The sequence below is a fragment of the Alligator mississippiensis genome, chromosome 1, assembly GCF_030867095.1.
Source record: "Alligator mississippiensis isolate rAllMis1 chromosome 1, rAllMis1, whole genome shotgun sequence".
Lineage (NCBI taxonomy): Eukaryota > Metazoa > Chordata > Crocodylia > Alligatoridae > Alligator > Alligator mississippiensis.
Window position 1 is genome coordinate 468,266,899 of NC_081824.1, and position 26,772 is coordinate 468,293,670.

The window sequence follows — 26,772 nt, forward strand, 5'->3', positions numbered from 1 at the left end:
GAATAAATTTTCCTAGCATTGCCTTTTCAAGGTGACTTTTCTTTGAAAAATGGAGCCACATTTGTGTTGTGCAGCTGTAGGAAGCAAGTTGCTTTCTGTGCTAAATTAACTGGAAAATGTCCTGTGTGTTAAAACATCCAGTGCATCCTATAACTGTCCCCAGTGAGGCTTGCTGACTGTTACATTTCAGAAATGGTTTGAAATAGTTGTGAATGTTTGAAAATGGCCCTTTGAGCAGGCATCCCATTTCCAAGCATCTCTCAAGAGCAGTGAATTGGCAGACCCTATGTCCCTCACTTTTCCTCAGTCCTTCATGTTCACTTGTAGGTAACTTTTTCAAACGTACAATGATTAGATGATATATATTCATCACAAAACGAGGCATGGGCAGTCCACCTAATGACTAGTGCTAGACTAAGTTGACAGATGGGGCAGAAGGCAGGGAGCAAGCCAGGTCAGATACCTGGAGGTCTGAGTCCAGAACAAGGCAAATCAAAGCATAAAGCAGAGACAATTGTCAGTTTGCAGCAGGACATCAGGTCTGGGATCAGGAGTGCTGCAACACGGAGACAGCAGTGTGGTCTGCAGGCAGTTAGGAGCCTTGATGTTCAGATAACCTCCTGTCTGGCCTTACATGGTCTGGAGGGACCAATCTGCAGCCAGGAGCCCTGGCCACACGTGGGAGGTCTTCCCATGGTGGAGCTCCTTCCCTACTGCTCCATCTTTGGCTACAAGCTGTGGCCTGAGATGGTGCTTGCCTCCCAAGTCTCCAAGTTGAGGTTTCAGGACCAGATCTTGACAGTTTGGTCCAGAGGCATTCATATACAGACGGCTTTCAGTCAAAAATACTGTACTATGGGAAGGTCTGATCTGGCCCTTCCAGATGCTAGCTGAAAGGTGAGGGTACACGGTAATGTTCTGCTTCTTGGTTGTTTGCAACTGTTAAGGAGTTTGCCAGTATATGCTTTTCCTCCCTGTTGGCTTGTCCATTTGCCATCTTATTCCAAGCCTGCATGATAAAGAGTCTAGTATGCAGTGCACCCTGAGTTCAGTATACTCATTGCTATATTTTATTGAAATCTGACACGTTGATAAATAGCCTTTATTTAAAGGGGTAATCATTATAGCAGAAGCTTTCAGCATATGCAACTGAGTGACATGCCCAAACCCTCCCAAAGCTGCAAATCATCATTGTTGTCTCCCAGCTGTAAACCCCCCAAACAAAATTCCCGGTTCCTTTCGGCACTAGGTCTTCTACACGTATTTTAATGTGTTTACGGTAAGGCGCATGCATTTAATTATGTAGCCTAATCTTGGTTCAGTCACGTACGGTTTGTTTTCACCCATAATCAGCGCATACGTAGATGTACATGCTTATGTATACTCGAGCAGGGGTGTCAAACTCATCCCTTGTCGCAGGCTAGATCTGGACGCAGCAGCATGGGGGACAGTGCAGCTGTCACTCGCCCTCCATCACTGATGGATCTACCCAATGGGGCACCCGACCCAACAGGTCCTGCCCCTGAATCCTTGGCCTCTAGGGGCACCCTGGGAGCCAAGCAACACTGGTTTGCAGGCCATACGCTTGACACCTCTGGACTAGAAGACTTGTCTAGTAAAAGATGAGAATTTTGGAAGATCTCTACAGTCAGCAGTCTCTCCATTAGGAACAATTTGGCAACTGGGGAAAGGAGGGACATGAGGAAAGTTTAAAGTAGGAAACACGGTTGACTTCATCCAGCAAGTACCTTCATGTTTTCTCCCGTGGATCTGTATGTAACCATCTGCAGAACTACCACATCCTTGAAACTGTCCTTGTTCTCTCCATGAGACGGTCTTTCTGAATCCTGCTGTTGTCTCTGGTCATATGATTAGATGGCAAATGCTTTTGAGTGGAGACAAGACGCTGCCAGCAGAAGGGAACCTTGCTTCGTGCCGAGAGCTTCTGGGCAGTACAGTAACACAAGCAGAATTATAACGTTTTTCTTTCACTTACGTTAATCCTTTTCCTTTTGTATAACTCTGGAACTGAGAATTACAATCGTCACCAAATTGCCCAGACAGTCATGTTCCCTAAGGGGCTAGATCGTACTGCGTATTGCACTGCAGTCTTTGTTAGGATGGGAAGGCCTAGTGAAGAAGAATAAAGACTTTTATTGTCATCCCTCCCTAGCATGCTAATAAATTTCTGGAAGAAATCTTCCTTTGGTTTTGGACTAAAGTAAATATTGCAAATAGGTTTAGCAGTGTCTCTTTGGCTGGTTTAGTATAATCTGAACCTGTGTGTGTATATATATATAGAGAGAGAGAGAGAGAGACTTTTACAACATCAGATAATTCAAAACATCCTAGATGGAAAATTTCCAGATGAGCTGTTTTCTTTGAGGACTTCTTTCAGATTAACTTGAGGTAATGGAGATATTTGTGTTACGAGAGATATAAAAAATCACTTTTTCCTCACTTTCAGTATGAAATTTTTGCTAAATTTTGAGGTTAAATATTTTTATTGGACTTGGTTGTAAATAATGTTGATATGGTGGTAGTAATTTTCCAACTTCAAATCTCGGGGCGTACCCTTCATTCAGCTCTGTGGTTTGAGGCTTTATGTGACTCTGTCAATACAGAGATTCCCATGCATGTATGTTTTTAACAGTATGAAGTTGAAAGCAGAGCGATGTAAATAATGAAATGGAAAAATGTAGATCAGGAAATGCCAGGGTCTAATTAAATCTACCATCTACATTTTATATAGAGCATATTTCAAATTAATCCCAACATACATGCAGTCAGTGGTATGCAGTATGAATTTCATCTCTTGAATCCCTGGACTTCTCTATATTTGAATGGTAATGTGTCTTTATCGTTGTCTATAGTTTTGAAAGATTTTCAGTAATTAAAGTCCAAAAATCTCTATAGAGATGTTCAGTCAGTTGTATTACTTTTAAAATATTCACATTGCTAAGTATTTCTTTGTAAGTGCACACTAGGTTCTTGGTTTATCGATACATGTTGGAAATGGCGGGTTGCTGCGGCCTGAGTTTAACTAGTTAAAGCAATTTTTGACCTGTGCAGCCTTTACTCGGGCGTAGAAGTTATGCATACCTGAACATGTTTCCACCTTGACTCTATATTCACATATGTAAAACTAAATTTGAGCTTCCTTTTTTTTCCTTCCAAATATTTTATCACAACCAATTAAACTTTGACCATTCACGGAGAATTAGGGCATTTCGGTTTGTAAAGCAAGAATTGTATGTGAAGGACCGTCCATAAGTAGATAAGGTATATTTTTTTGACACAGACCTAAATCAGGATTAGGTACTTAACCTCAGTCCTGAGCTTGGCCGTGTCATGCAGCACAGTTGTGAGCAGTGCCGTGGAAAGATCATTATTCAGATGCTGACTTCACAGTTTTTTCCCAGATAGTTTCCACTGAAATCAGCCGAGCTGGGCCTGTGCACAAGGAAGCTGTGGAATTCAAGCATAATATTAATTGAATGTTGTTGTGATAAAGTTATGTCCCAACTCTACAAAATAATGGATGTCTGAACTGAATTGTGTTCACTTTTCAGGTGGTGCGGGATTACAATCTACAGCTATTTTTACAGGAGAATTCTGTATTTCGCAAACCGCAACCCTTCCAGTTCCAGCCTAGTGACAGCGATACCGTAAGGGCTTTTCTGAATTCCATCGTTTTATTGCATTTTTTTTGTAAATAAATACGACGGTAGCCTTGTTTTCTAGTCTTCCAGTCTTTGCCAATACAGCTGGTGTTCCTGGAATGGGTAGAGGGTAATGACCTGATTTTAGCAACTGTGTTTACTGTAGGTGTGTAATTACAATTAAAGCGTTGAACAGATGGGGTGGCAATATCATCATCACCTGCAAGAGAACTGCACATTTTTGCCTCCATGTTCTGTGACTACCAGCCCCTATATCTTTGCATTTCTATTCTGAGCCTAAGCTTTTACTAAAATGGGTTAAACTGTGTTGTCTTCTGGGAAGGTTCTCAAAACCTCCATAACTGTCAACTTAGACAAATAACTTAATAAAGTGCCAAATAAAATGTGCTGTGCCCTCCAGTTCACTCGAGAAAGTTATACAGGTTTTGGTCAAAGTAGGATACACTTAATAACCCAGTACTCTAGCCTAGTTTCTAAATATGTGCAGCCAGTGTTATTCTAGAAAAATCAGTGGCAAACTTTTAAATGAGTAAATCATAGCATAATGGTTACATTCCGGAAGGTTTGTTTTTTAAATAGTCATTTTGGTTTTTTTTTTCCTTTTTCCTCAAGTTAAGTAAAAGTAACAATTTAAAGTAAGTGCAGGTTTGAAGAGCAGACCTTTTACAGCTTTTTATTTCCCTGGCTCTCACTAAGTACACTCCGCTTGGGGAAGACAGATTTGGCCCACATAGTGAATGCTTAACCCCAGACATTGTGTTAATGGCTGTGTAATGGACTCCGTGAATAACTTTGCCAGGAATAAGCACTAACAGCAGTAACAAAACTGTCCTTGAATTTCGGTGTTATCTTTTGGCTTTCCTCCTTAGCAAAAGATAAGTGATTTTTCATTTTTCCCTAACTTCCCGGTAGAGCAAGCTATTTACATAAAGTGCTAGGCTGTTCATAATGCAGTGTGCTGAATCTCTAACTGTATTTACATTGCAATTCTAACTGTATGCTGTGTGTTTTTGTCCTTGTGCTATCTTTGTCATTCAGAGTTTTAATGCAGTTCAGCTGGTGGATATTGAGCCCTCACCTGTCAGTGCTATGCGAATGACTATAGCAGAGGTATATGGTAGTATTTGTCATCGGTATTTGGCATTTGTGGTATTGCTTGTATGCATGCAGCAGGGGTGCTAAATTCACTCGCAAGCATAAGTGGCAACTGAATGCATAATGTATAGCAAAGCTCACTCCATTTCGAGACCTATGTAGCTTGTTAAATTACCATTTTCTTGTTTTAAGTTATGTTAATTGCGAGGCTCAGTTTCTCACTTATCGTCTTGCCTTCTGAAGTATCTTGTGCTCTCGCACATCGTTTGTAATTAACATTGTAATCTGTCAGGGAATGAATTAAAATTTCACAACTCGGGGTACAGTGAACTATATAATTGTCACCTTCTGACACATTCGAGGGAGGCATATGCCAGAATTTCATCTTCTTATATAATTGAAAGCCTTTGAATACATGTGAGACAAGGGGCCTTCGACAATATTGTTTTTAATTAGAATACATATCAGGCCAATGTTTCCATGTGTGATAAGGGACAGGCAGACTTTGGCATGTGATAAGTAAAGTCGATTGCTTTGGAAAATACCTAGGACTCTTCTCCTTTTGTTCAACAGACCTTTACCAGGAAACTTTTACAGTATAAACAGCAGCCACTGATATGTGTCGATGACCCATGGTCCCCTTATCTTACCAAATTAATTCTTCCTATTTTCCAGACGAGGCTCTTCGGGTAAATGCGATATCTTTTAGTAGACTAACTAAGAAGTTGGCAAAATTGTTCTTTGCAAGCTTAGGGGCACAAACACCCTCCTTAATAAACATTCAGCCATTCCTCAGAATTGAAACTAGGATTGTTCTTTGAGATGGCTATGGTATATTCTGATTTTATTTTATTTTTTGGAATATACATCCCTGAGATTAGCAAAGCTTCAAGATCCTTCTAGAAGGCAACACCAGAGCATCCCATTATCCGGAGGCATGGCCCCGTCTTTTGGAGGCAGTAATTTTTCACGTGCCTGCACATGCCCAAATTGAGCACTTTGCTTCCTTCCTTGCACAGTGTTTTCATGAAATTTAAAATGTCACCGGCTTTCAAAGAAAATCATACAAAATTCACGTAAAAAGTTGTGTGTTCTGGGGTGGTGACTGGGGCTGTGTGAAGGTGGGGGCAGTGTTTTTAGGACCTTTTGCCTCCTATATATATATGCTGAAATTAAATCCGAGGGCTGGGAAGGGACCTCCAGAACCGGCAGGTAGTGTCCCGCCTTCACAGACAACCATGTATCCAAAAGGAACCACAGGAACATCCAGTCGTGCAGGCCAGAGCCATAAAGCACAAGACAAAAAAAGCCCCTGAAGCATGATGCAGGAAGAAAGCAAGGGAGATGAGGGCTTCCCCAAGGTGGAATTAAGATATGCCCCAATGATCCTAGGAAGTGGACTATGGCCTCCATTCCAGAGGAAGGCAAAACGGCCCAAGATTTTTGGTTCAGAAGTTCAATAAGAATTCATTAATTTTTTCTAGTTAGTCAAATTACAATCGATATTGAAGATGCATAACTGTTGTGCATTTTTTGCCACTTATTTCCTGCCATTTTGTGAAGAAGACCTGCTAAAACCTAATGGGCCAGTTGCCTTTTAATTTCTCCGGGATATGCATGATTATTATTTTCATGCTAAAAAGCTAACTGTGAAACAAACATACGACAGAGTGATCTGCTCTTCTGACCTAACATTAATACTAGCTTTCCTGCAGGTAAGTGACTATACTGTTGCCTGGAACCCTGTTTGAGCCTTTTTGGTCATCCAGTAGTAGTGCAACCTGTGCAAAAATTAGGTTGAGAGAATATAAGGTAATAGTGAAGTTTGTAATCAGAGACTGCGAGACAAAGTTGTGAGTGTTTTTTCAAGTTCTAGTATCACTTGAATGGTTTTTATAGTTTTCAATATGATTGCTAAGGATATTGTATCAAGTATTGGCTTCCCACTTTAATGTAAAATGAAGAATTGTCATGCAGTCCCTGAGTTGCCCAATGTTGGGAGGTAATAGAGCACAGCTAAGGCAATGCCTTTATTGCCTTACAGTAAGGGAGCACCTCAGCTTACTTTCAGCTTATTGTTTCCCCTAACACATGTAATTAGTGCCAGTTTACAGAAGGAAGTGTTTTCAACAGAATTTTTTCTGAAAGCACAGTAAAGTTTTTCCACATCCCAAATAGGGCCAAAACAAGAGAAATCTTGTTTAAGCAACGGATTAGGAAGAGCAAAACCTTGCATTTCAGGCAGGTGGGAAGCTTTTTACAGAAAAGTAACAAGAAATCATTGCAGTCCCCAAATATTTGGGGAAGGAAACAAAAATCCTGACTAGCAGTAGTTTATCCATTTAGGAGGCAAATGTACAGCTACGTAAGGTATTGGAGAACAGTATAAAGAGAATAAAAGGTGTTTTGCGGGAACACTTGTCCCCAAAAGAAAAGAGTGAGCTGGAAGAGAGGGCATTAATGGAACAATAATGTAATGGAGAGTTTAATTATCAGGACATCTAATTAGAGGACAAAATGAACTTTTTAAGCCAACACAAGTTCATTGTACAGCATACATACTATGCTTCTCCACAGTGCTTAGATAAGCAGGTCTATATGGATATGGCAAAATATTGAAGGAAATTAGTCAGCTTTTTATATTTCCTGGTTGGAAAAATGGTCCCTTCCTTAAACTACATGTTATCATGTGAGAAAAAGTAACAAATAATCCAATGTGTCTTGGAAAGCAGAGGATAATGACATCAAAGAGCTGACATTAATTTTTTGAGGCTTTTCTTTCCTGTTTTTTAGGAACTTGTTCCCTGTGCGATTATATTTGTCTCCTATATGTCACTGGCATTGGGTTTTTTTTCTCTTAGTCTGGTTAAACTAATGTTCCTTGATTTTAATGCTTACTAACCTAACCAAGTTTATTTTTTTAACAAATTATAAATTTAAATATAGAATTTTTGATCCTACTGCATTGTCAGTATACTCTGTAGGGAGACAATTTTGTAAGTCTCAGTGATGCTAATGGACATTCAGTGGTTGAATTCCTCCTGGGCGAGGATGGAGAAAAAATTCTAAGTTGAATTTGGGAGCAGAGATAGTAAGTCAACTATTTGCTTGAATTTACGCAAACATTTTGTCTGTTGAGGTTAACACAATGGGCCAATTCTCATTTACATATAATATAATTCTGGTAGCAGGTAAAGCTGTTAAAGTGGCAATTTATTTCATCCTTTAGATCAGGGGTGTAAAATTCATTCAGCCCCTTGGGCTAGATGAGTGGTCCAGAGCTGGTCCATGGACGCCTTCTCCTTCCCTATCCCCTAACATACCTACCTACCTACATTTATTATATATAAAGTACTTACTATTATTATTATTATTTATTAATTGAAAATACCATGGTGTATTAACTGGTCACTGAAAAAGTAGGGACCCATATGCATTCAGTTACACCCAGGGTATGCTTACATGAAGTCAGTGAGTCTAATGCACAGACATTTTAGTCATAGAGCATATAGTCTCTTAACCTTCATCCCAACAATTTGAAAACAATTTGCAAACTATAGTCTTGATACTGCAGTTGGAGGCATATAGACAGATGTCTGTAGTTAGGAGACCCTCATTGACTTCTTTGGTACTCTTTATGTTATGGGATTGTGTGCCCACCTAGGTCAGATTGTACACGCTCTGGGCCCTATTCTGTTCTCTTATTGTAAACTGCCCTGCATGTTTGTTTGTTGGGAAGGCCAGAATATCATCTGAATAAGCCAACTGCAAAATTAGGCCCTAATTTCCTGCATGAAAAGTGAGTACACATTTTAGAACCAGTACAAAACAAATAGACATTTTTAGCAGTGGCGTTCCTAGAAGATAAGCAAGGTATGGTTAACTATTACCAGCCTTTAGCATTGTGCATTCTCACTGAAAAAAAATACAGGCGTCCAGTTCAGTAACTGTGAGTAATAAATGTCATTGGCCTTCAGAAGTTGGAGCTTTGTAAAGCTGCGCATTTCTTGTGTAACTTGACATATCCTGTGCTTGCCTGATATCACTGAAAATGCTTTTGTTTGAATTACCCTCCCTAGAGACACATTTATGGTCCAGGGCCTGAAATACAGTAATCATATTTTAGGTTTATTAGAAAGGTCAATTTGGAATTAAATATGGAAAATAAAACTCTGGAGTCATCTGCTCTGTTATCTGTGGCTGAGTTTAACATTGTTCATGACACATTTTTGTTCATAGGAAATTTAAATGGTCTGACTATGGATGTTTCTGAAATTGAGACCCCATGCTGATGATAACAGCATTTATTGCATTCAATAAAAACTCTCCATGTCAAATTATGAACAACTGGTTAAAGGTGACACTAGGTTGTGAAAATAACATGGTTTACAAAATTGGCCACTTGGGAGAAATACAGTTGCACAGAACTTCTGTCTGTAGATGTTTTCAGTCGCTTTCATAAAGTTAGTATGTCTGTGCCAAGGTTAATTCAAAAGATCAACCTTTTCACTCCGAATGCCTGAAAAACAGCCATTCTTCTACATTTCTGTTTATAAGACGATGCGTTATAAATGGGAACAACTAGATGCAAACACAGCTGCTGTGATAGTTGGCGTACCAGACATAGAACGTGAGAAATTGTAAAAGTCTGTGCGAGTTGCACTATATGCCATAGCAGAAGAATACGTTGTGTTTTAGTTCCTTTGCATGAATATTAGTGAGAGGATTTGAAAAATTTTAAACACAAAGCCATAAAAGATGGGTTTAATTCTTCCATGGTTGGATATATATTTATATATCTGTATATGTGTGTGTGTGTGTGTGTGTGTATATGTGTGTGTGTGTGTATAATTATAATTAAAAATATATATATATATAATTTTTATATAAATAAAAATTCTGTCTGATCTAACGAAGTTATTTTAGTTTATAAAAAAAAAAAAAAAAATAGACAGGCACTCAGACCACCGTTGAGATCTAATAGAGCTGTTGATCACCGACATCTGACAGTGCCACCCTGACAGAGAAATTAGAAGTTCCACAGTATGCAAAAGTTTTATTTTAGAACTGTTTAACTTAGCCCATTATAACCCAAACAAAGCAGTTTGAGATTCCAATCTTTCCTAAAACAAAGTCGAGGTGGAGTGAGGCAGAGCCATAGCTTATCCAGGGACTCTATGCTAAAATGCTTAGTATCAACTACTTGGACAGCTTTATGTATATTTAATGTGCTAAAGAGAAAAATGTACTGCTTTAGAAGTGATTTGAAATACAGCTGTGATCCCAGAAAGCAAATAACACATCACAGTCCAAATTGCAAAATCATCCTGTCCCTGGTGACTGACTTAATGGGGAATTATTAGCAATAGCAAAATAATAGTGTTACAATTACTTCTTCCACATGAAGATTGCTTCCAACAAATAATATTTCTGTTATGCCAAGTGCCAAATGGGTAGATTAAATATGGCTGTATTTGCCAACAGCAAGACCTTTTGGTGTAGAAGAATATATTTTTAGCCAACAAGTGATGATAGTGTATTGCTTATGATCCTAAAACTATTAAGCCTTTCTGAGCCTAGATGACATTGAAACGTCCTGACGCCCTCTTCTCCATGTACGTATCCTTGCTGCCTTGTGATGGGCTGGAGGAGAGAGCATCTGTCTTGGTTTTAAAGTTCAGTCCCTTTGGTTAGTACCCAGTGCCTAATGGGATAGTCCTCTGCCTTTATTTGTACCCCATTAGTGATCGGTCAGAAGGCAGAGCAAGATGGCACCTTTAGATGCTAACTGGTTCAAAGAGGCGTAAGTGTTCATAGGTGACAGACTGCTATGACAAAGTAGCATCTGATGAAGTAGGCTGTTGCCTATGAAAGCTTATGTTGCTCCAAGGTGCCTCGGTGCAGAGCAGGCCTGAGGGGTGGGTGAGCACCCAGGGTGCCATGGTCAGGGAGGCACTGCATACATGCACTCACACACGCAGCATTTCCCAGCCCCCCAAGTCGGCACCGTTGCTGCAGGCAGGCAGGGACCTGGGGTGCAGACCAACAAAGCTGCTTGCACTAGCCAGGCTGGCCCAGCTCTCCCCCTCTCCTGCTCCCCGAGCCACCTGCCTCCAGCTGCTGTTCAGGTGGAGCCAGGCCAAGACGTGCAGGCAGCTCTGCCTCATTCCCCTGCCCACCTGCCTCTGCTTGCCACAGAGCCATTGACTTGGAGGGGAGGGATGGAGGAAGTGGGGGGAGCGCCAAGATACAAATTCACCGAGGATGCCATTTTCCCATCTCTGCCTTCATGCACTGCCTTATGCCTGACTTCAAACTAACTTAGCTAACTATTTCTTCCTGTTAGTGGTCAGTGGGCGCATCAACACATGCACTTCAATGCTCAGTAGCCTATTTTACTGTGCATTAGAGCATCACGGCATAAACCATGCTCATACACCACTGCGCAGTAAAAGTAGGCTACTGCAGATTAAGCATCACTAAAAAAGCATGAACTTTTGCTACTGCACGTTAGGGGAGCCTAATGCTCATTTAGTTAGAACCTCACCTTAGAGTTGCCAAATGTAATGCGCAGTAGCAAAAGCACATTAACGAACATGTAGACGCGCCCAGTGTATACAAAACCCAAGCTCCCCCAGGGCTGTTGCAAGGATCCACCCAGCTTCCCGGCTTTTTAACCCCTCTTTTCAAAATGGGGGACTGAATAATGGGAGATAAGAGAACCTCATAACTGGATGTAAGGTGTCTCAAGAACAAAAAACTTCACCAAGGTGTAGTTATGACCCTCTGACACGAACCAGGAGATATGCCCAGGCGTGCCCTTTCCTGTCCTGGCCAGTTATGACCTTTCTTCCAGGTTTGGCAGGGAATTCCAGGATTAACGGTAGCAAGATCATTGAGATTTACGTGAAAGCAGTTTGCAGGGGATAAATTAGAAGTAGGGATTTTAGATTGAAAATGTTCAGAATTCATTATTTTGCTAGATGAAAATAATTGAATCAGATTTATGCAGTTATGTGAATAATAAACAACTAAACTCAGTTGATGTGTCTCTTTTTTTTCAATTGAAAATGTCATGCTAATTCAATAGTGGACCAACATCCTTTTTGAATCTGGATCAGAATGAAATTCCAATCCTTGGAATTCTTTTAAATTGCAAAATATTGTTTGCAATAAAAATGTCATTGTGCTGAACTGGTATGTTCTAGCTGATTCTTGGAAAGCTAAAACTAAATGAGTTCTCTTCTGTAAGCACCAGATTTAACTCTTAGTACAATTCTTTGGGTTGAGTGAAACTTAAGTCATGCATATCCCAGAAAATAATTGGATTAAGTGGGTCTTGCAATGTGACATTTGCATGGTAGCCTCCTATTCTGAGGAGTAGTTTTGATTTTTAGGCATATTTTACATTAGTGGTTTGCATGCCCTTTTCATTCATTCTTTCTTTTCCCTTTGTCAATCAGTTAATTTTTTTTACCATAGGCTGCAAAAACACTGCAAGCATTTAATTCAAACGAGTCAACGTTTTTTCACTCCCCAAAGTACACGAGTGCAGTCTGTGTCCAGCGTAATTGCATCTATGGGTGTATACATGATGCATACTTGTCCCTTTTATAAGACAACTCTGGCACCTGTAATAGCCTTTCAAACAAAAATTGGAGACATGACACATGCGTCTGCAGACTAAATACAGTAATTAATTTGAGAAACAGCATATCATTGCTAGTCTGTCAGTGCTTCAGTCAGTGATTTCCTGTTCCCAGTGGACGGGTATTTTGCTCACTTGCTTTAGAAGGCTGAATTTTTAGCACATGACACTGCTTTCACTGTAATCCAAGCTCAGAGACTAAGACAGAAAGTTCAGCTATATTTAGCTCAGTTCTCTAGGCTCTTTCTTCCTCGCCACATCAGAACTGGTTTTGCTTTTCTCCTTTTTAAAGAGTTTAAACCAGATACCTTACAACTAGCTAAAACCCCAGTCCTGCCCTTGGGAACATGCTCAGCTTGAAGCTTTTGAGCAATCTACTGAAGTAATTGGAAATTAGTGGACTTTTCACATACATTTAAGCTACGCGTGTGCCAAGTGTTTGCAGGGGTCTAAGTTGGAGTCCTATCTAGTAAATAGCTGTTCAGAGTTAAGGGGCTTTGGTGGTGTATATTAGATGATCATAAATTCTTTTCTTGTGACCTCTACCTGAAACCGGTGTGGCTTTGTATGTGTTCATATGGTGTCTAATTGAGGCTTCCAGATGATATTTCAGTATAAATATATAAGAATGGAGCAATTATAAAATGCTAAATATCAGTGACTCTATCCAGTATCTAGTCATTAATGCTTATCAAGTGAGAAATGTTGCATTCATGTTGCATTTACATCAGTGTTGCATTGATACCGTCCCGCTGCTGTCGGAGTGGAAGATGCCGATTCGGTTAATTGCTGCATTTTGTATAATGAGATCTGCAAGATGCATCTTAAACTAAAGCTATCCTTTTTTTTTTTATTAATCCATTTGATGTTAGTATGCTTAAATTTGTTGGGAATAGATGAGGCCAAGTTGGAAACAGCGTAGTAACTAACTGGTATAACCATCCTGGTCTAGTACCAGCATATTTGCCCTGGTGATATACCCTCCAGGCAGCAGCTAAGTATGCTTTTGTATCTTTCTGCTCGAATGCTGGAATATTTTTTTTTTAAATGCATGATGTTAGAAAGCAATTGAAATGGGCAATATGTGCATTAATCCAAATACACCGTTCAGGAAAAGCAGGATGAATGAGAACCCAGTCAGTGTGAAAATCAGTAATTTATTACAGAGATGATTTCTGTGTCCAACAAGGTAAGCCACATCAGGCTGTGAACTCTAAGGAGCTATAGGAGGAAACACATAACAAGAAAAACCTCAAGTAGCAAGCATGGAAAAAATGTATTTCCTTGATTATGCTTTGTACAAACCTAGCCCAGGCTGCATAGGTCAGTCCAATAATCCGTTGGTGATAGGAGGTAAAAACATCATCTAGTGCAGTGGTCCTCACCCTCAGTAAATGCGAGCTGTTAGTTTTCATTCATTTTTTGACTATGGAAAAATAAACAAGCCATTTTTTGTTGCAAAGAACTTGGAGACAGCAGCCATTATGGATTCCTATTTGAACTCTCTCGTGTGAATCGTGTAGGTGTCTGCACACCTAATACACTAATATTGCACAGAACTCTATGGCACTCTTAAAAGATCTCATCGCACCCCGGGGTGCTGCAACATCCTGGCTGAGAATCATTGATTTAGTGACATAGCTTGAGATGAATTGAGTGAATTGAGAGGTGTTGTAAATGCTGGAGAGAGAGAAATTACATAAAGGTACCTACAGAAATTGTAGAAGTACAAACAGAAGGCAAATGAATGATGTTTGACCTGGAAAAAAAACCCTCTTCCGTCACTGAAGTCATCTCTGTCTTTCTGACACCCGGGCTTTTAATCTCAACCTTATGTCACTTATCTCCCTTCTCATCCTCCTTGCTTCTCCAAATCCTTTTGCTCACATGGTTGTGTAATGCTTGCAGTGTGGCTTTGTTCTCATCTGATGCTTAAACCGCTTACAGGTTTGTTTGCTCTGTGCATCGAGCCAAAAGACTTGGCTCCGTTAACTCAGACTTTGAGGGGACTCACGCTTTTGCATCCAGAACTTCACGGTTAGTCCCACTTCTGGAGAAATATCTGGAAGTACTAAATCACCTCTCTCCATCTTAAAATTACTACCAGCATATATAGGACAATATTGACATTGTGTCAGTGCCAGTGCAAATCTGGTTTAACAGGTCCCTGACTTTAGGACCTTATAATCTACAAGGGGAAATAGCCTTCCCTTCCCTTTCACCGAAGTTTGTCTCCCTACATCCTCTCTTATCTCACTCCAAGCCCTAAGAAATGCTACCATTAACATACGATTCCTCCCCTGTCACAATCAACTTACTCCCTCTCGCAAATTCTTATAATTCATATAACCCCATCTTCTCCTTCAGAGCTGGCCTGCTTTACCCCTTTTTCTTTCAGCTTTGATTTTGCCTCTTCCTTCTACTGCATGGTCTCCCCTTGCCTCTACTCAAAGCCCTGTTTGCCGCCGCCTTCACGCGAGTCATTCCAGACCCATTGATTAAGTCTGAAATTCTCCTCGCTATCATCTGTGCTTAAGCAATGATATATATATGAGAAAAAATTGGAGAGAGAAAAGGGATATGTTAGCTTGTCTCTCAATAGCATTCAAAATTATACTGTTGAAGACAGAATATTTTCGTTTGGTGCCAGGGATACAATGAGCTATGGAGTAAAATGAAACCTGTTTGACTCCTCAAGAGAAATTTTGTGGCAGTGAGACTAAAGTCACTTAGGGAAAGCAGTGAGAGCCTCTCTTGAGCCATTGAATCAAAGTTTAGGAAAAGCAGTGGATAGTATATTGTGAAAGGTCAGTTCTGCATTGGCAGATGACATTTATTGGATCTTTTCTATCTAATTCCAGAGCAAGAATAGCAAGATTTAGACTGATCTTAACTGATCTTAGTGGCTAACAGAACCACCACTATGCAGCATAGCTGGAGCAGATTAGTGCAGAATATTTATGGATGTCTGAGAGCATGCTTGCTGAACATGACAGGGACTGATTTGGTGCAGAAATGTAGTCCTTTTCATCTAAAATGTATCCACAAGTGCACGATAAATATTCTGTAGCCCTAAAACAAAATTGTAGAAAGGTGGAAGATAGAGATGATGATGAAATAGGGAAAAGCTTGCTTCCAACCTCAAGATTGGGTGTGATTAGTTAGCTTAGCATATACACAGGAACTTTTGTTGCCTTTGTGACACACTTTGAGAGGGGAGAGCTTTCCTTTCTCATTTATTTGAGCAAGTTAAGATTTGGCATAATGTTGGCACTGTATCAAAAAACGTCTGATTATAAAACACTTGGTTTGAAACTTGGCATAGTAGGTCTTGGTTTCGTGAAAAGGAAATTAACATTTTTATGCTGTTTTTTGCTTAAAATCTGTGTGAAATTATAATTAGATTTAGCATATTTGTATTATATTTGCTCTGTATGTTTAAAAGCCATTTTGGAGGGAAGAAGCCTAAATGGTCCACTAGATCGGGGTGGCCAACTGACTGGGGAGGGGACAGGCAGCAGTGGTAGATAGGGCAGGGCACAGAAAACCAAGCAGCAGATCAGGAACGGAGCATCAGGCAGGGAGCAGAAAGCAGAGCAGCTGACTGGGCCGGAGAAGAGGATTGAAGTGGCACTCGGGGAGGGCATGGGGCTAATTTGTGGCATGTCTGCCAAAAGGATTAGCCCCCCCCCCCCCCCAACTGCTTTAATTGCATCAAATTCTTATTTTTAAACACTATATAAAGTTCATGTTCACCTTAGAAATGAAAGGTGATTTACGATGAGACATTTTTTCATATGCAGCTACAGGAAATAATGTCCTAGTAAATGATGCTTCAGTTTCCTCTTCAAGTAGACAGCAGAGTTGGAACGTTATTGTAGCCACGATGGTCCAGGAAATACGTGAGCAGCAAAGTGGGTTGGGGTGGGTTTTTTGTTTGTTCTTTTTTTTCCTGGTGGTTATCTTTTACTGGACCAATAATATAGTTAGGAGAGACGTTAGACAAGCTTTTGGGCACAAGTGCCCTTCTTCAGGTCTGAGGAGGAAGCGAGACCTCAAGAAGGGCACTTGCGCCCAAACGTTTGTCTAACATCTCTCCCGACTCTACCATTAGTACAGGGAAAGATATCACCGGAGAAACCTTGCTTCTATTCAGGAATGTCTTTCATTAAAAATAATCTACATTCAGCCTTCATTCCCCTTGGTAAACCTGTCTTGTCTTGAGAACAGTAAATTGTAAATTCTTTTGAACTTTGAGGTGCAGTTTTCCGTAACATGAAATCATGACAGAGCTTATGAAAAACGGTGCTTTTTTTTATTGAAAGTTGTCTCGTTTCATGCAAACAAGAGTCAAGGCAAGGAAATACCAAGGGACTGATAAATGCAAACTATATAAAGCTGTCATGTGGTGAAGTAACAATATTTTCTTACCAAGAGACAGCCTCAGCATTTAGTGCACTTGCTCACTTTCTGTTTTCCATTCTAGAGTCGACAACTGGAGTCTGAAACTGGAACGACTGAAGAGCACAGCCTAAACAAGGAGGCCCGGAAGTGGGCCACCCGTGTAGCACGAGAGCACAAAAATATCATCCACAATCAACGGGTTAGTTGGAAAGAAATCGTATTATATTTGTCTGTTTGCACTTTGGAGCCATTCCCCGCTGCCTAACAGGGGAGTCCCGAGGAGCTCTTCTCATCTGTGTTTCTCCTCCTGCTTTCTGCTTTTCCTGTGGCATAGCTTACCCCTCTGTCCCACCTTATTATTCCTTTCTGAGACAACACAGTCCAGCTGCCTGATAGACTTGCTGCTATGAGCATTTCTTTCCTAGACTATTTCAAATTCTCTTCCTTCTAATCTTGTCTAATCTGGTCTATCTACTGCATCATAACTTCTATCCTCTTCCTTCTCTTCATTAGCTCCATTGGCCCATCCTTGTTACCACCCATGCCTCTCTAGCTCAGACTGTCACTAACTGCTCTTTTTGCCCACCTGCATCTGGATCTTCTCTTGCTTCCCATAATCACAAATCCGCATTCCACATCAACACCCTCTTTGTTTTTGGTGTCGTTTGCTCCAGTCCCTGCTTCTCCCTCCATCTCTGTCCTCTGCTTCTGTCGCACCTTATTCTTGTCACTGCCTTCACCTCTCTTCTGCTACCATTTCTAATCTCTCACTTATCCCCCTGCCTGTCCTCCCCACCTCATCTCATTCCCTTATCAGGATTGTCCTTGAAGGTTTATCACGTCTCAGCTACAACGTCTCTTTCATATCGTGCTCTCTCTGGTTTCCAGATCTAACACTCCCTCCACAGCTGCACTCTCTACTGAAGACCTCCTCTTCTCTTGAACTTCCCTCCTACATTCAGAGAACAGGAACAATGTCAGGCTTCTCCTCTTGAGTTCCTGCCCCATCCAACACTTCTTTCCTTCCTCTTTCGAACAGGATTGAATCTGGTTCTTCCAGCTCTTCCCCATCTGCCTCATCTCTGATTTCAAGTCCTGCTCCCTCCCTTTTTTCCCCTACCAACAGCTATGATCTTCCACGTTAATGCTCAGTAACTTGAGCTTCCATGTTCATGACCCATCCAACCTCCTTAGCTGCTTGCCTTTTTGCCCTTATCTGTTCATTTACCCTGCAGCCCTAGTTGTACTTTCTCACTCGCCCACCACAAAGGCCTTCTGTTTGTTACAGTTTCACCGAGCACCACTTTCTGTGGCTGGGCACCCTTTCTCCCACCTTCTCGTCGGTCTCTGCTCATGATGCTGTTGCAGATACTCGGGTCCAAAAATGCAATTGGCTGAAATCAGCCAGCCTTCACCAATACACTATAAATTACCCCCCAGAACAGACTCCCTTTTCTTACTCCCCTGATATCTTACCTCGTGACTCGGGTACTGAGCACATAGGCTCTGATGGACCAAGGTGCAAAGTTAGTTCTAAATCTGGATCCTTCTCACCAACTCGATGCCTTTCTCACAGGAAGAAAGGCAGTCACTGAAGACTTCATAAGTCCTATGTAACATTTTAAACTCTATATAAAAAGTATTATCAAAGGCCTAAATATTAATAAATAAACATTCAAGTGATGGTGTGTTTGACTGTATATCCATATAGTAGAGAGAGGCTCAATTCATTCCCCAAGGAGCAAGTCTTCACAAACCAATCTAACGCAGGCATGGCTCCTATTGACCACAGCAAAATTATTGCAAAGCAGTCCAAACCATTTAATGTTTTCAAACACAATGTGGTGTTCTGTCATTTTACTTTTATTGCTGGATTAATGTTGAAAAATGTTACGGAATTATGTTTTAAAGAGGGTATTATTGAAGAGAAGGTAGCTGGTTTCAGTTATAATACATTGTACCTTTGTCACTCCCCATATGAACTAAAGCAGTTAGTTTTCCCAGGCATGAAGGCATCAGCCCTTAGGAAACGCCAGCTACTACTGAGTGCTACAGCAAAGTCTCTTCAGTCTTGTGGGATACCACAAGAACATGATATCTGTCCTCTCCTCTCTACATGGACTTCCCCTAAAGTATCAAGTCAAATCCAAGGTCTTGGTTCCCCTCTCTAAAGGCATTTTCATGCCGCGGGCCCAGCATAAGCTAATGAGTTGAGTGAGGTTCTGGAATGAAGATGGTCGCTGACTTCTCTGCTGTTCTGGCACAATGGAAATTTCACCTTAAGACTAAAGCCAGTCTGCGAGAGACAAGAGTTTCTTCCAGTGCTGGACTGAGATGGAGATAAATTCCTGCAGGAACAGAGTCCCATCACAAGCTTATGTTGTTCCTTTTCCAGCACAAGATGCACTCACTGATCAACCTCACACAGCCTGCCCAATCCAAAAAATGCCAAGAGAAGATGCACTGCATTCACCATTCTCCCTAGTTCTTCCCACAAGGAAGGGGTGAGAGAGGCAGTGAACCACAAAGACACTTATTAGTCATATTGCTTAGCACTATGGGGAATCACACTAATACTCTGGGAGTGAGGGTGATATAAGACCCAATATGGAATGGGCTTCCAGGATCTTGATACTTGTTACAGCATGAAGCTTTTGCTAGGGTTTTGAAGCATCCCATAGTGCTATTTTCCATAAGAGATTGCGCTTTTAAATGAGTTGTTGCTTCAGTCTGCAGTGTGTGCGCTCTGTAGGGCACTACCACTCATCACTCTGGTACCTTAACTCCATGAATTGTCCCAAATTTTAATCCAGCAGACAGCGCACAAGAATGTACTAAATATGTGGCATCTTTCTCTTACTATTAGACACTCGAGGAGTTAGAGTGCCATGGCCCTGTGGTGTCTGAACAAAGCCGAGCAGAACTGGAACAAAAAATAGAGGAAGCCAGAGAGAGTATCCGCAAAGCCGAGGTAAGAAGGAAATTATTCATCATGCTGTTTGGCTCCTTATGCAGTAGCATATTTATTACAGACACTTCATTTTTCATGTAAAAATCTAAGCTTCTAGCATCAAAGGATCAGGGGACTTTAAGATACGGCATTTCTCTTTGATTTCAGACCTCTCAAATCATTGCATCAATTTAGTGCAAGACTCAAGAGATTAAATGAGCAATGAAGAATGAAATAAAAACCTCCTGATGATCGAGTGATTAAATTTACTAAGTTTTTTTGACAGTACACTGATCAAGAATGTAAGAATTTCAGCATCTGTCTTCTCAAGTTAAAATGCTGGTAAAACAACCTGAGGCTGAAATAGTTTCCCCGTACCTAAAGAAATGTAATATCGGCAAATGTTAATCATAAATCCACATTCAGGGTTTGGGATCCTTGTAGCAGCTAACAAATGTTCTCTTGCACTGTGCAGCAGCGAATTTGATTTATAGATTGGAAAATAGCTGAAGTAATCTTTCTGCTATCTCTGCATTTTTGTATTCTCCAAACATACATTTGAAGAGGTTGTAGAAGGTTAATGAGACCCGTCCTAGATTAAGGAAGAGCCGGAATAAAGGGAATAGTGTCTTGATTTTCAACTAAGCCATGTTATGGTGTTAAAAGTTAACCATTATGGGTAGGGATCTAACTAAATCGTGACTGCACAGATTTTGCAGAAATTGCAAAATTAGGTGATCTCTGCGAAATCTGTTGGGGGGGGAAATCTTACTAAAAATAAAATGCTGGCTCCCCAGTGGGAACCAACAGTCTTCCTGGATACTCAGGGGGGAAGAGGGGTTGTCAGCAAGGTAGCTGCCACTCCCTTTACCCCGCCCCCTCGCCGCTGATTGGCCACCCCTCTCTAATCAGTGGTAAGGGTTGGGGCAACGTGACAGCCCTCAACTAATCAGCAGTGAGGGGTGGGGCCATACAACTGACAGCCCTCCACCAATCAGTTGGGGGTGGGGGAAGGGGACACTAGCCAGAGGCATGTGGCCCCACCACGATAAGCCCTCGAAAAACGGCAGTCATCCCCACGATCTGCCTGTGAAATCAGCCGGCTGGCTGCCTTAAGTTGGGTAGATGCCTAATCCTGGACACTGATTTAAAAAAACAAAACAACCGTACTGGTAACAAAAGGAACGGATCTGCTTGGCTTTCAACTGCATGGGCCGCATAATTATAGCTATAGAGCAAACGTAATTATTTCAGGTACATGCCTTTCTCATATTGGTAGACCTGTGGTTCTCAACCTTTGTAGACTCCAGGCCCCTCGGAAAATGCCAGCTCTTAGTTTTCCCTTGTTTTTTGACTATGAAAAAGTAATAGAGCAATTTTTCTATCACAAGAACGGAGCAAGCCCACAACACAGCCTGGCAGAATGTTTTAAATGCTGTGGACTCCTATTTGAAATCTGTTTATTTATTTTGTGAAACATGTTGGCACACTTAACAGTGCTAATACTGTGCCCATGGCACCCTTGAAAGGGTCTCAGGGCACCCCAGGGTGCTGCAGCACCCTATTTGAGAATCACTGTTAGATATTCAGAGTACCCAAGATGCTTAGGAATGGAGATCTGCAGTTTGAGAGAAAGAAGGAAAAAGTGCATTAAGAGGATTGGCTTGTTAATGATGGCAAGGTTTATCATCTATTTTAAACACATTCATAATGTCATGCTGTACTCACAGAAATGTTTTAAATTGCTGTTATAACACTACTTCTTTCATACAAGCCATGCTCCCAAACTCTGTTTCTGGATGCAGAGCTAAATAATGACTAAAGGGCACAGGAGAGAAAAATAAAAATTGAGTAAAGCAAAAGGGGAGAATTGTTTTTGGGTAAGATCAAAAGTGGCAGGAATAGTAGCAGGCAAAAATAATGTGAGAACAAGAAACTGCAGAAGAGAAGGGGTCCTACACTAAAAATTGTTTGCAGAAACAAAGGAGGTTAGTACCAGTTGGGAGATGAGCAACATCGTTGGGTTCAGTTGGAACCAATGTGTGGAGGGTTTTTAAAAGCGAAATAATTGGTAACTGAATCCTTAAATGGTTATTTGAAGGTGGTGTTATTCTTTTTTTTTGAGTAGTTTGCATGGCAAAAAAGATAAGCAACCGAATGCGCATCTGTTGGACACTGGAAAGCTGAAACTGCAGCCGGTATAAAGAGGAGAGGTGCAGCAGTCAAGATAAGAAAAAATGAAAGCTGAATTTCAGCAGAAATGGCATTAGGGCAGCGCCATACATGAGTGGAATTCAGATAGTGGTAAACAATGAGATTTTCAAATCATGGGCATGTGGGAACCAGGAGTAGAGCTCAGGGTTAAGCTAATACAAAGGTTATCAACAGCGAAGATCTGTGCAAGGTGTTGAGACAAGAGATGAAGTAGGTTTTGAAAAAATTGCCCAAGAGAAGGTCAGCTCCTTTGAGAGACTTTTCCTGAAAGAGCTCAAGATGAAATCACAAGTTCAGTTGGCCTAGGCAGCCGAGAGATTGCATACAACTGAATGGAGGAGAGCAAGAAGGAAGTTGCAGATTCTAGATGGACCTGGCTTAATATGAAGTAAATGCAGAATAACTTACCTGATTCTCCAGGGTCCAGAAAATTTAGATTGCTGTTGTAACACCACCTCTTTCATACAAGCTGTATTCCCAAACGCGTCTTGTGGATGTGGAGCTAAATAATGAATGAAGTTTCATAGATGTTTGGGTCGGAAGGGACCTTAGCAGATCATCGAGTCCAACCACCTGCCCTGGGCAGGAAAGAGCGCTGACCCCAGCCAGGTGCATGTCTAGCCTTCTCTTAAAGACCGCCAAGGTAGGGGAGAGCACCATCTCCCTTGGAAGCCCATTCCAGATTCTGGCAACCCTTCCGGTAAAGAAGTTCATCCTGGTGTCTAACTTGAATCTGCTCTCTGTCAGTTTGTGGCCGTTGTTCCTAGTTGCTCCAAGGAGTGCCCTGGTAAACAGAGCAATTTGTGGACTCCCACAAATGTGATCGTTAATAATCTTTTCAAAGGTTTTCCCAAGGATAGAGGTGAGACTAACCGGTCTATAGTTACCTAGATCCTCCTTCCTCCCCTTCTTAAAAATAAAGAATCCATATTGGCCCTTTTCCAGTCTTCTGGGACCTGACCTAGGCACCAAGAGTGCTCAAACAACTGTGCCAGTGGCTCTGCTATGACACTGGCCAATTCCTTCAGCACCCTCGGATGAAGATCATCCAGGCCTGCTGATTTAAACACATCCAGCCCCTCCAAGTGTTTCTTCACTAAGTTGGTGCTAACAGCTGGTGGGCTGGTTTCCCCTTTATGCCTGTCTATGATCCAGTTGGGAGATTTGTCCTGATCCAAGTTCAGGAATACAGAGGCAAAAAAACTCATTGAAGAGCTCAGCTTTGTCCCCACTATCTGTCACTAATTGCCCTAGTTTGTCTTGTAGGGGTCCTATGCTACCCTGTGCCACCTTTTTGCTCCCTATGTAGCTGAAGGGTGGAGGAAAAATAACAGTTGAAGAAAGCAAAATAGGAGAATCACTTTCAGGCAAGATGAGAGAGATGTAGATGAGGCTAGAGTGCATAAATGTTGCTCTTGACGAGATGTGTCTGATATGAAACTAACACTAAATAGTATTTCTGCCGTCTCCTCTGCTTCCTCTGCACAGACTGGCGTTTGGTAGTTGAGAGGTTTCTCTACCTTCTCAGTGCTGAGATTGTATTCTGCTTTACAGAAGATGTTGGTGTGCCAAGTGCTCGAGCCTAAGAACCCTTCAGTGGGTGGATAATTTTCTGACTCTTTCTCCCTTCTCTCTTGATGAGTACTTTCTACTGTATACTCCAAAGAAACCAGAGTGCTCTCATCAGGTTCTTGAATGATGCATACGTAAACTGTTCGTGTGTTTGTGACCTTACATGTGACTACAGAATTTATTTATAGTCTAAAAAGAATTACCAGAATTCAGAAATTGAGCCTGGAAGGGTTTTTACTTTTGTTTCTTTTTAAGCCTTCCCAGTAGGACACTCTCACCTTATCAGAAATCTTTTAAAGGGATGCACTGATGCCACTCATTTTAGGCTCGTAACTTAGGGTTAAGTGAAAACAGTTGTGTCAAGCTGGCCATCCTTGGAAAAATCTCAAGCATCAGTGTACATTTTCACTGGAGACATGTTTGCGACAGAATTGCAGTCCCCTTTAGCAGCGGTTACCCAAACATTTGCAATCTTCTGCAACCAGGAAGTGAAACTAATTAGGAACAAACTGATGAACAAAATTTGATTTTGCATCTGTAATGCTGGCCATGCTGCCATGGCGAGGCACCCTCTCCCCTCCTGGCAGCAGCAGCGGCAGGCACAGAGTTGTGCCCCCCGCTGCTGCCAGGCAGGCAGGGGGTGTTTCACCGTGGCAGCATGGCCAACGTGGGACTCCCAGCAGCGGCACCGAATCTCCCTGCTCCACTGTTGCAGAAGCCCTGAGGGCAGGGAGCCCCGAGCCGCAGTGGACAGCCCACATCTGCCCTTACTCCGTGCACATATCTGGGGGGTCATGTGCCCCCCGCCATGCCTCCCTCCTTGGGAGTGCTTGTAGCAGCGTGGAGCCACCCCCCAGACAAGCCACCCGTGGCTCCTTCCCAGCTGAGCCCTGCAGCTGCCTATTCCCACCCCAGTCCCAGATCCCATGTAACCCTCCAGCTGGACAGTGCCCACAGCCCCACCGCCAGCCCTGCCTTACTCCCTCCCTCACCAAGGGGTCCTCAGTCTGCCTCCCGCTCCCTTCTCCCCCCATACACATACCTGGAGGGAGCTGCAGGAGCTGGTCTCTACACTGCCTGGCTGAAATGTGCATGGTTGCACGCTCACATGCACGCTGTATTCCCTGCCTCCAGTCACCCTCCTCCCGCTCCCCTCAGCCCCACGCAGCCCCTTGCAGGCTTGAACTCTGTGTGTGTAATTAAGACCCACTTTCAGTCTTAGGTCATCTGTTATGATCCTTCTCCCAGCATGATACAGTCTGCAAAAACTTGCATTTGATTCACAAGTGAAAAATTTTTTTGTAAAGAACAAGTATTTTACATAAGTTGGGGTACCTTCAGCTGTTGTTGAAGCAGTTGGGTGAGGAGCATGCTCGGTACATTGCAAAGTGGGGACCTGCTAGCAGCAGAAAGCAGCTCATCCTCTTACACTGAGACTCATGTGTTTAAATTAAATCTTTCCATCTGCAGTCTTACCCCCTCTTACCTAACAGGTCATCAAAGTTTTCTAGTTTGTGAAAAAGGAAAAAGACCGTATAAGGGAAAGGGCTTGCTGGTTTAAATAGAAGAGAGTAGAGCATATGTGCCTGGAAAGAACTCACTTTTTTCAGTGCTTCTGAATTCTTTTGTCTTATAAATATCACGTAGGAGAATAAGTTATTTATATTGATCCTTTGTACTTAACAAAGGGTGGCAGCCCAGAACTACTGCATTTTATGTGCTCATTCTGACAACATTTAATGAAGCTTTCTGAGCAATACGTGGCTCTTAGTTCACGTACTTTGATAGATCAGATCATCCTTAAAATAACTTTTCCCCCCCAGGCTGCGTCCTTTTATCTTAATTTTTCCTCTCCATTTGACAATGGCTTTTACTATATCTACTGATCTCTATTGCAGAAAGAAGTAAAAGGTAGCGCAATTTGCAGCTATTCACTTGGACGCCCCATTCTCTTTTTCAGAGATGTGAACATCTGTCTCCTAAACAGACTGTTGTCACAGTGGTTATATAGTGCCTTACCATGGAGTTGCCTTTTGTTATGTGTCCCTAGGTACCAGACCTGGTTGCAGAGCTAAAGAAACTTCTCTTGGCAGTGATAGGAGAATACCTTTTTGTGCTGAGCGCCCTGTGCTCCGGTAGGGGAGCAGGGACTGCATAGCAGTTAATCCTGTTTCTAGTTAATTATGGAGTGATACATTTTGTCTCATAATTAGGACATCTACAACTGTCAGGAGAGTATTTGCACCAGATTAGATTTGATTAAGACTCATTATGGTGCTGTTTACTTCACTTGATTAGTTCAAGAGTTTAATAGAGCCAAACACCACTTAGATCCATTTTTAATTGTAAGTGGGGGACTGTTTTCCCCTTACTTATATTAGGTCATGAAATTTGATTATGGTGCAGGGGTAACAATTCTGCCTTGCTAGCTGCACCCCTGCTATATCACAGGATGTAGCTTATTAATGATGTGCTGTTCATGGTTTTCTGCACCTCAAGTCATGTGTCTACATTTCAGCGATCAGATTGTTACTATTTCCATGCTTTTGTTTTTGTATCTTTCTGCCGTGGTGCTGATTGAAGTGGCCGTGTTCTCTATTCATAATCATTGTGAGGAAATCAAATTCCACCTACTTCCACCAAGATAATGAAATGGAATAAAGGAATCAGAAAAATCCATTTGTGGAAATATCACTTGCTGCCATCTAGGACTCTGCTGAGGAAGATGGTGCTCGGAAGAGTAATTCTAAGAAAACAAATTGCCTTCCCAAAAACAGTCCGTGTGATCTTCCAGGCTTTCCAGCTGGTCACAAATTGATGGTTGGTGTAAAAATCCAAACCCTCCCCCACTTTGATCTCTGTATCTGATAAATTTTGAGTTGGTTAACTGGGAGCCAGCAGTGAGAATAACTAATCTCATAAAACTGATGGTCAAAATGATGGCATTGCATTAACAAAGAAATATGCAGTATTTGTTCAGTTATCACAGCCAATTATTAGAAACTCTGACAATAATACTCCAAAAATTTAGCATTTGAGGACTGATGATAGCTGGCAGGGATACATTTCAATAGTAATGGGCAGTTACCATTAATGAGAAGCTTGTGGATTATGTGACCCAGCTAAATATTTAATGCTATATTTTTGGTACCAGAATAGAGACAGGTTTCCAACTGGGTGAGAAGCCCTTCAGGGAATTACATGGA

General features: G+C 41.6%; 1 protein-coding gene across 4 annotated transcripts in view; it reads left to right on the plus strand.

Moving 5' to 3' along the window:
• FCHSD2 (FCH and double SH3 domains 2) overlaps positions 1-26,772 on the plus strand; it is a 247,893-nt gene that overhangs the window by 190,641 nt on the left and 30,480 nt on the right. For all 4 annotated transcript variants that reach the window (XM_019489811.2, XM_019489837.2, XM_019489744.2 and 1 more), the window contains exons 10-12: positions 3,573-3,668; positions 16,913-17,029; positions 19,697-19,801. In XM_019489811.2, the coding sequence (XP_019345356.1) occupies positions 3,573-3,668; positions 16,913-17,029; positions 19,697-19,801 (318 nt within the window). The remainder of the gene's footprint in view (positions 1-3,572; positions 3,669-16,912; positions 17,030-19,696; positions 19,802-26,772) is intronic.